The sequence below is a fragment of the Triticum aestivum genome, chromosome 5A, assembly GCF_018294505.1.
Source record: "Triticum aestivum cultivar Chinese Spring chromosome 5A, IWGSC CS RefSeq v2.1, whole genome shotgun sequence".
In the NCBI taxonomy this organism is placed as follows: Eukaryota; Viridiplantae; Streptophyta; class Magnoliopsida; order Poales; family Poaceae; genus Triticum; species Triticum aestivum.
The window spans coordinates 285,990,555-285,999,992 of NC_057806.1; the positions used below are offsets into that span (position 1 = coordinate 285,990,555).

Below are 9,438 nucleotides of genomic sequence, written 5' to 3' on the forward strand. Positions count from 1 at the left end.
GGAGATGGAGGTGGGGCTCTATTGGGCTTACTCCGGGACGAGAACCGGTTCAGACCTATAGTTTGCACCCATATTAGACCAAACTTTTTAAACCCATAACCAACTATACCCGACTTGGTTTTTCTGTGGACCCAAACTAAACTAAACTAAGAAAAAACTCAGTCCAAAAAAACCTGAACTGATCAAAACCTGAATAAAAACCAAACCATTTTACCCGGTTTTTTCAAAACCGTTCTCAGATTTACATACAGATGTATATGGATGCATTTTAAGTGTAGATTCATTCATTTTGCTTCATATGTAGTCCATTTAGTGGAATCACTACAAAAATATATATTTAGGAACGGAGGGGTACATACATAAGAGCATCTTCGGGTATAGGAGCATCTTCAATAGTAGATTTGATGTAGTAAAACTTATAGCAATGTAAAAAGGATTATAAGGTATGAGAGAGAAGGTTTTTGGGAATTGTGACTGTTGTTGCTTTTTCAGATGGCTCAAAAATGATGCACAAAAATTGGAAAGCAATTGAAACATGAGATCCGGGGGTGAGGAGGCCGGGATGTGGATATGACGCTCGTCGGGAGCTAAGCTTGATTTCGACTGGCAGAGGTCACCCACGCTTAGATTGTCGTGCGTATGATTTTTGAACTATTTAAAATAAAGTGCTCCAATGCACCTGTGCTCCAAAAATTCACACTCAAGAAATAAGTCACTCTGGTGATTTTGATGATGTGTCACCCGCAAAAAAAAAGTAACTATACATGAGCTACACAAAAATGATAAATCATTATTCTGAAAATGATGAACAATGCATATATTGTTCGCTAATTAGCAATCATTGTTTTTTCATTTTTATGTATCTCACATGTTTATTTATTTCATCACCAAACTTTACATGTAATATACATCCATATGAACATGCTAAATTGTTTTTCATTTTTTATACTTTTAAATGTGATTTTTGAACTATTCAAAATAAAGTGATCTGATGCACCCGTGCTCCAAAAATCCACACTCATGGGTTAAGTAGGTACTAGTAGCAAAAAGAAATGCATGATATGCATCTGTAGTACTCCAATAGAAATTGCTTTGGTAGGACGAATATCCATTCATTGTACAAAAAATATCGTTATTGGATAAAAAAATGATACGACAAAAGTGTGTCATATGAACAATTCAAAAAATACTTGTTCTGATTTTATGCAACATACAATGTGTGTTGCCTAAATTAATGGGGCACAATGCACATGATACCAGTTTAGTACAATAATAACTCCCCAATGCAATAGTGTGGCACTTTATTTGTTCATTTGTAGAATCTCAATACACGGTTGTCGATTGGATTTATGCAAAATTAATTTTTCTTCTCTTTTTCATGTGCTATGATTTGTATCATAAGGTTGCTCGTAATGGAAGTATTATAAACAGTACCATGCATGCCAACTAATAGACTTTTTTTTTATGACGTGGCACACAACTAAATAAGGAAATAGAGGGTGTGGTATCATATCATATTAAATATTGTATTATTTTATGTCATGCAGGACAATTAATAATGCAATCTAAGATACTACTTTATGATACTATACATTACGAAAGTAATGGCATACACTAGTATCATATACATGTTACTAGTATATAATACTTCCCATCACGAGCAGCCTAATAGTATGATATTGCAACTCTCTTTTACATCATCAATTGCAGTGCCATGTGATATTTCTGCTTAGACACACGGCGTGCTTAATTACCCACTCTCTAGAGGTTTTGAATTGGTCTTCAAAGGTAGTTTTGACTGAGCAAGTCAGTGCCCGTATCACTTTATTTTGTCCGTCCGTGATGATAACAAAATCCCCATGTTACCGCGAAAAAGGTCCCATAGTGCGCACTAGAGAGATAAAATGTGCAGACGTAGAAAAGTGGAGGGAAAAATGACAGAAAGGAGGATCGTAGTGGGGCTTGGGAATGTGCTGATGGCTACTTGATGTGATGGACGCGCTTTTGTTGTCTTGCGCTAGATTCGGCCTCCTGCTTACGTCGTGCGAACGAGAAAAACAGCTCATGCTTGCTCAAACACTCTAGCCGGCCATGCCATAATGTGGTGTGGACGCCTTTCTTTTTACAAAGTTTACCCTTGACATATTAAGAAAATAGTTTTCATGGTAAACATAATCCTTTATACTCCCTCCGTTCTAAATTACTCGTCGCAGAAATGGATGTATTTAGAATTAAAATACATCTAGATACATTCATACTTGCGACAAGTAATTCAGAACGGAGGGAGTACATAAGAGAGACTCATCCTCACTAACTTATTTATCTCAACATGTAAACATTCCACCTCATCATACAACTATGAATAGAATAAGACTCATCTCACCCGCAAAAAAAAAGACCCACCTAAACATGTGGTTATGCATGGGAAAAGACCCACCACAGCATTCAACCAGACATGAGAAAATGTTTTTCATTCAGTTATTCTACTTATTTTCAACAAATATCGTTACAGCTATACATAGGTAAATATAATAAGTCATATGTATATTTTAAATTTTTTGTGCTCATGTTGCCAATCCAAATTTTCATTAACCAATTCTCGCAGTAATGCACGGCGTATCCTCTAGTAATTATAGATTGCATGAAGAAATTTCATAAACTTCCACAACATGAGTCACTTCTTTTTGAGTTCCTCTTTTTTGTTGCAGAAAGACACAAGGCCATACATTAGATAAAACATCCCTTACAAGAACATCATTATATTGAAAGAATATGAAATCACAAGCAAGTCCTTAATGTAATCAACACATCTTTCCTTCTGCATCCACCGGCAGTACGCCGTGAGTAAAGCTTCTTGCTGCATACGAGAGCAACCGTCAAGAAGCGGCGGCTGGGAAATCGTCAATGTACACCTGAAGACACCAACGACCACAATCTGAGCAAATCACCATCCCGGAGAAGTTGGCACCGAGAAGGGATAGAAGATAATCTCATCTCCGATCGAAGCGAGGAGGGGGGCACAAACCTCGTAAGTTCCCTGACGAGGCACATCTAACTGAGCCACATTGGACGGAGAAGAAACCGGAGAACAAAAACACGCCGTGACGCCGTTCCCTCCATAGGACGCCGCAAATCACGTAGATGAGACGAAGACAAAGGCAAGTCCCAACATCTGGCCCTGGTTGAAGCTCAACATGCTCTCGGAGAGCTGGATCTCTAGATTCATGTATATACTACGTGTAACACCAAGGTAACGCTATGTACTATACTCATTCATTTGGGTTTATATTCTTACAATGAAAACAAATCAAGAAAAGGTTTACCACGTTATGAAAAATAAACTTAACTTGGTGCAAAGAAAAATCTTATTTTTGCTTGTGTGCATGCGAATTCATGTTACGAGAAAAATGGTAATGTAATTTTTATGTCATTTTACTATAATCTATTCTTTTGAGGGTTTTACATACTTAAGTTGACACACGAACAAACCATGAGCTAACATTTTGCCAACTAATGGCACTAAATGTAAAGCTTGATTTTGTGATAATTATGGTCATACTCGAGATGGCCGAAAGGACAGGTACTTTCAAAACATTAACCAAACACGTGTTATGTACTATGTATAGATTATCATAAATGTTGCAATTTAATAGTTTCCGAAACCTACATATGTAGACCATGTAAAGCAACATGCATAACACAACAAAGGTGCACGTTTAGGCGTATAGAAGAATTATTTATTAATAACAGAAGAATTACTTATTAATTAAGCATAAAACGATATGGTGCAATGGGTGTTTTCATAGATTGGTAGTGATGATAATTTGGTATCATCATCATATAGTGCTAATGGAGTGGGGTTGTTTTCGGGCTGTCCCCCATACTTATCACCACTACACGAGCAAAAAAAATGGGATGATGTTTCATGTTTCAGTTGCAAAGTTGGCAACATGCAAATGATTCTTAGCTCCACTACATTCTATAAAAGATAGCACAAGCACAACATGGATTAGGCCTGTGCCCAAGATGTTGGGCCCCACATGCATGCATGCTAATGTTTCTTGACCTCATACTTACATGAGAAAAGTATATTTTTCGTCTCTTAACTCTTGGCGGAGTCTAGATTTGGTCCCTCAACTTCGAAACCGGACAACTTACATCCCAACTACCGAAACCGAACAATGTTCGTCCCTAATATCAGTTTTGACTGGTTTTGGTGTTGTATCACCCCGGTTTTGACCAATGCTGACTCAAGTTCACGTAACTTTTCAAATGTGTGATGGTGGTGCGTAAATTTTCTTTTGTGATCATAACTTTTCCCCATTTGTTCAGTGTTTTTTTTTCTTTGTGTGTATCAGTTTCTTTCTTTCTGTGTGCCTGTGTCTGCGTGCATGTGGGTGCATGTTTGTGCTCGTGCATGAGATAACAACACTGAAATGAGGTGCAATTCATTTCCGTGCCAAGAGATAACTAATATATGACGCTATTGGTTTATTATTTGAGCACTGGATATGACGTGGATGTGTACACGCAAGTTATATGCAGTATGTGTGAAAATCATATTATTTTCTAAAAATTACAGTACTACTACATTATCATTATTGTAATATTGTGAAACACTGTAAATTTTGTGATGCTTGTGTGCAATTTTTCAGCATCATTTGTTTTAAGCTTATTCATTCTCTTTCTTCTTGTAGGGCAATACCGATCACCTTCAGTCTCTTATGGTTTTGTGATAATTTTCTTAGTTTACAGGCTTTTTTACTAAGAAAAATGGTGACCCTTCCCCGTAAAAAAAGGAGGAAAACAAGTGAGGCGCAAAACTAATTGGCCATTACAAGAGCGAGCGCACTTTCATGAGGCTCTTGTGTAGCTTGCTGTTGTATTGAGGCAACTTCACTTCACTTAGGTAGGCCAAAGTCTAAGGCCGCTTTACTAAAAGGCAGAAATAGAATTTGTCACAAAAATGAAAGTGAGTAGAGCAATGGCATTCGTGAAATAAGCTCTTAAATATTTGGACATTCTCTACCATCACTTCTTTAAATAGAGCACTCCACTGGTCCGTGCAACCCCCCACTTACACAGACAGACACACTGGCACAGGAGCACTTGCGAACTGTGATCTTTCCATTGCGCGTGCTTCCCTCGTAGCTCACCACCAATCTGCTCGCAGCCCAGCTCATCGTCGGCCATGGGGAACTGCCTGGTGATCCAAGACAGAAAGGAGATCAAGGTGATGAGCGTCGGCGATGGCGAGATCCTCAAGGCGCTCCCGCCACCCCTCTCTAAGGGCGCCGTCGCACGGGTCTCTGGCTCCGACACCGATGACGCGCTCCGGGCGCAGAAGCAACACCTCGACGTCCGGGTGGGCGACTTGGGGCAGCTGCATCGTTTGTTCCCCTCCGACGTGAAGGCACCTTCCGCTGTCGCTGACCCTGGAGCCGTCATGAGGGTGAAGCTGGTCATCAGCAAGCAGGAGCTCAGGCGGATGCTGGGCAAGGACGACCAGGCCGTCTCCCTGGACGACATGGTGGCTCTCATGCGAAGAGGATCGGAAGATCAGCACCAGGAGGAGATCGGTTGCTGCAGAGGGTGGCGGCCTGCCTTGCACAGCATACCTGAAGGAAGCGGTGATTTATTCTATTAGCAGAAGAATTAACTGGCGATTTTGGGAGCTTGCTGGAGAAAATGCATATTGGATAATAAGCATAAGAAAATATGCATGTGTGTATGTATATATTTATATATTCACATAGGAAAACAGAGATCATAGTAGATTTGCTAGTAGTTTTGAGATAGGGGTTATCTTCAGGTTGTCTTGTTAGGTAGGTGCATGCATCCATGACAAGGTGAAGATAGTCTTGGAAATCAAACGAGACAGTATAAACTTAATTATTGATGGCATATACTCGTTGTTAATAAGCTTTTTTTTTCCCATTATTTCACACGTGTTCTAGTTTGCTATGTGTCAGTAATGCCAAGCCTCACCCTTCTTGGCGATCAAGATTCATCAAACAGAGAATAATTTTGGGCATGTATAATGGTTGATAAGTTAGTTTTATTTTAAACCTGTCATGTAGTCTAGAGAAGGCCATAAAAATACGATGTATAATGGATTATTCATTATATCTCTAGTAACTAGTCTATACCTAATATGTGCTTAGAGATATGGTTGCTAAGAGATCATCTCTTAATTAAGAGAAGGTAAGCCTTTTTTCTGGCTTCTCTCTCCACCTCATCATTTATCTCACATGACACTTCCTAGGATAACACGGGAAATGCCCTTTGGCTCTCAGTTGATTTATCTGAGCAAAAGGCTTCGCAGAAGTAGTTTCAAACATACTGTAACTCACCTGTTTGTCAGGAAAATTGACTTGCACAGAGGAACAATGACCCACGATGTAGGCAACACCGACTTGTCCAAACTATATAATCATAATTCGAGTCAGGATCAGTAGAAGTGACGAGAAAATATAACCATTGTTGGCAGAAGTCCTAGCTCACTTCTACTTCAATGAATACATATCCCTTTTTCTGCAGAAATAAGTCAAACAGATATCCAACAGCTTAGCAGATACTGAACTGTATACGGATTGCTGGCATATAACACACACACCTCCATGTGTTGCTAGTGGTGTTTAGTAGTATGCTGAAGCGGTGGGTAGGGCTATTTAAATGGATCAAATCATACTGGTTCTCCTGAGATTGCTGCCTCAAGTACTGTGCAAAGAAATTAGGCTCTGAAGTTCCTTTGCGGCCTCATGCCTCAGAAACTGGAACACTGCCATTTCAAAGATGCTGAAGGCAAAACAGTGAACATCTACTGGCATGCTTCGTGTAGCATTCTTGTTCTGATGATTCTTTGGGAAGGCATGACACTCTCAGCACAGCGCAAGCTGGTCTTCAACAGGATCCACTACAACACGCATATGATCAAAAAGTTTGTCCAGCGTCCCATATATCTCATTTGCCTCACAGTGAGACGTGTCATCAGCAACAAACATGTGCTTCGCATTCCGCACCTCGATCCAACTGCAAGCTTGGTCCTTCCTCAGACCCTTCTCCTTCATAATCCCCCTGATACGGCGGGCATCATCCCACTGACCTGCCGCTGCATAAATGTTTGACAACATGACATACCGACCGCTGTTTCCAGGCTCCAACTGGAAAAGGGACTCCGCCACTTTCTCTGCAATCTCAATATTGCCGTGAACACGGCATGCGCCAAGAAGCGCTCCCCACGACCCAGTTGTACCTGGACCAATCCTGGATGACAAATCTTTGATGAACTCGCTTGCTTCTTCCAGTTGATGGTTCCGACCAAGAGCATCTATGAAGGAGGCATAGTGTTCAGCCCTTGGTTCAACACCATGGTACTTCATTGATTCAAGAATCTGACGGCCATCAGAGACTAGACCGGCATGACTGCAAGCCGTTAGGACAGCAAGAAAAGTAACATAGGTTGGCTGCACTTCAGCTTCAAGCATCCTTTTGAACACGGCAAGCGACTGCTTCCCCTGGCCATTGTGCGAGAACCCTGTCACCATGGAGTTCCAGGAGATGAAGTCCCTTTCAGGCATCCCTGCAAACATTAACATGGCAGTCGCCATGTCACCGCACTTGGAGTACATGTCAATGAGGGCATTGTGGATGAAAATGTTGAAAGGGTCTGAACCGATGCAGCGGCGCAAGATGAAACCATGCACTTCCTTCCCTCGAATAACAAGCCCGAGCTTGGCGCATGCACCAAGAGACGACACCAAAGCAAACGGTGTTGGTGCCATCCCCTGAACCAGCATCTGTCGAAAAAGTTCCAGAGCAGCATCCTCCTCATCATTCTGCTCGTGCCCAGAGATGAGTGCCGTCCATGCAATTGTGTCCTGCTCCGGCATCATGTGAAATACCCGGACTGCCTCATCGAGCCTCTTCGCACGGCAGTACCCTGCAATCATCGATGTCCAAGAGACCGTGTCCCGGATGCTCATCTGGTTGAACAACGTCCTGGCGTCCTCCATCCTCCCGGCCTTGCTGTACGCATCCACCATTGCATTGGCCATAATGACCGTCACCTCCAACCCCGACACCACTACGGCGCCGTGCATCTCTCGGAGTGGCCTCACGGCTCCCATCCCAGCGCACGCGCTCGCCACGCTGACCACTGCAAAACGGTCGACGGCCACCTCCGGCCCCAGGCACCTGTCCCTGGCCAACCGGGCAAACACGCGGAGCGCTTCCCCCTGCCGGCCGTGCCGCGCGAGGGCCGAGATGACGGTGTTGTAGGATACTACGTTGCGAGAGGGGGCAGGCATCGCGTCGAGCAGGTGGAGGGCGTCGGGGAGGGTGGCGGGGCCGCGTGAAAGCGCGGCCAGGAGGTTGTTGTAGGAATGGGCATTCCTGTACGGGAGTTCTTCGAAGGCTGCGCGGGAGGCCGCCGGGGAGTTTAGCGTGGCGTAGAGCTCGATGAGGCGGTTGGAGAGGAGGGTGTGATGGTTGAGCGCCGTCTTTACGAGGAGCGCGTGCGCGGCACGGCCTAGGCGGCGGACGTCGCCCACGGAGATGGCGCGCTCGATGAGGTCGAGCACCGTCGCGACGTTGAAGCCGGCGGCGGTGGCGAGTGGAGTAGCCGTGCGCGTGGGGCATGGCGGCAGGTGGACGGCGAGCGTCGGCGGGAGACGGCGCATGCCAGAAGCAGAGTAGCGGCAACTATCGGGCCGGCGGCCCATACCGTACCAGATGCTGCCCAGTCTTGGGCCACGAAGGCTCGCACAAACTTGGGTTGAAAGTGAAACCGTCCAACCTGGTCCTCAAGGGGGTTTCTCGTACGTCGTCGTCGTCATCTAAGAACTTTTGTCCCCTCGCTTTCAGCTGCCAGCGCTGAGAGGTGGGGGACCTCAAATCTCAAGATCTAGATCTCTATGTTCTTCATCGACATGTAGTGATCATCATAGTTTTATACTCCTCCCGTTCCTAAATATTTGTCTTTCTAGACATTTCAAATGACTACTACATACGGATGTATGTAAACATATTTTAGAGTGTAGATTCACTCATTTTGCTCCATATGTAGTCACTTGTTGAAATGACTAGAAAGACAAGTATTTAGAAACGGAGGGAGTAGAATATAATTTTTCTCTCGTTTTTTTTCGCAATGCCATAAGATTAGAGAATTTTCTGTCCTCGCAGATTCGACTATTCGAATCTGATGAGTTTATATTGTTGTGTCAAACTTTTTTTGTTGGTTTGATTTTTTGTAGAGATGAAATTTTTAATCGAGACCATGATGAAAATATAGTGATTCGACGACCTACACTTCTATTATTGAGCGACTCAATGCGCTTTCAAAATCATTATTGGTAATGTTCGTGCGGGTGAAAAAGTGACAACATCGTTCCTCCAGTCTAATTACAACCTCTTTACCAAAGTCTTTGGAGTATTTCT

The 9,438-nt window shown here is 43.1% G+C and overlaps 2 protein-coding genes across 2 annotated transcripts; one reads left to right on the forward strand and one right to left on the reverse strand.

The window, feature by feature from the left end:
• Positions 1–5,191: 5,191 nt before the first annotated feature.
• LOC123102992 (uncharacterized) lies at positions 5,192–5,906 on the forward strand. Its single transcript, XM_044524474.1, has one exon. The coding sequence runs from the start codon at positions 5,192–5,194 to the stop codon at positions 5,645–5,647; it is 456 nt and encodes a 151-aa protein (XP_044380409.1). The 3' UTR covers positions 5,648–5,906.
• LOC123102991 (pentatricopeptide repeat-containing protein At2g13600) lies at positions 5,386–8,759 on the reverse strand. Its single transcript, XM_044524473.1, has 2 exons — positions 6,354–8,759; positions 5,386–5,618 (listed from the first exon to the last, which is right to left on the reverse strand). Exon 1 carries the CDS (start codon positions 8,721–8,723, stop codon positions 6,882–6,884), a length of 1,842 nt encoding a protein of 613 aa, XP_044380408.1. The 5' UTR covers positions 8,724–8,759; the 3' UTR covers positions 5,386–5,618; positions 6,354–6,881.
• Between the last annotated feature and the right edge of the window lie 679 nt (positions 8,760–9,438).

What these genes read in the sequence shown, in the direction of transcription:
- LOC123102992 (XM_044524474.1), top strand. Translation starts at nt 5,192, where the DNA reads ATGGGGAACTGCCTGGTGATCCAAGACAGAAAGGAGATCAAGGTGATG.
- LOC123102991 (XM_044524473.1), bottom strand. Translation starts at nt 8,723, where the DNA reads ATGGGCCGCCGGCCCGATAGTTGCCGCTACTCTGCTTCTGGCATGCGC.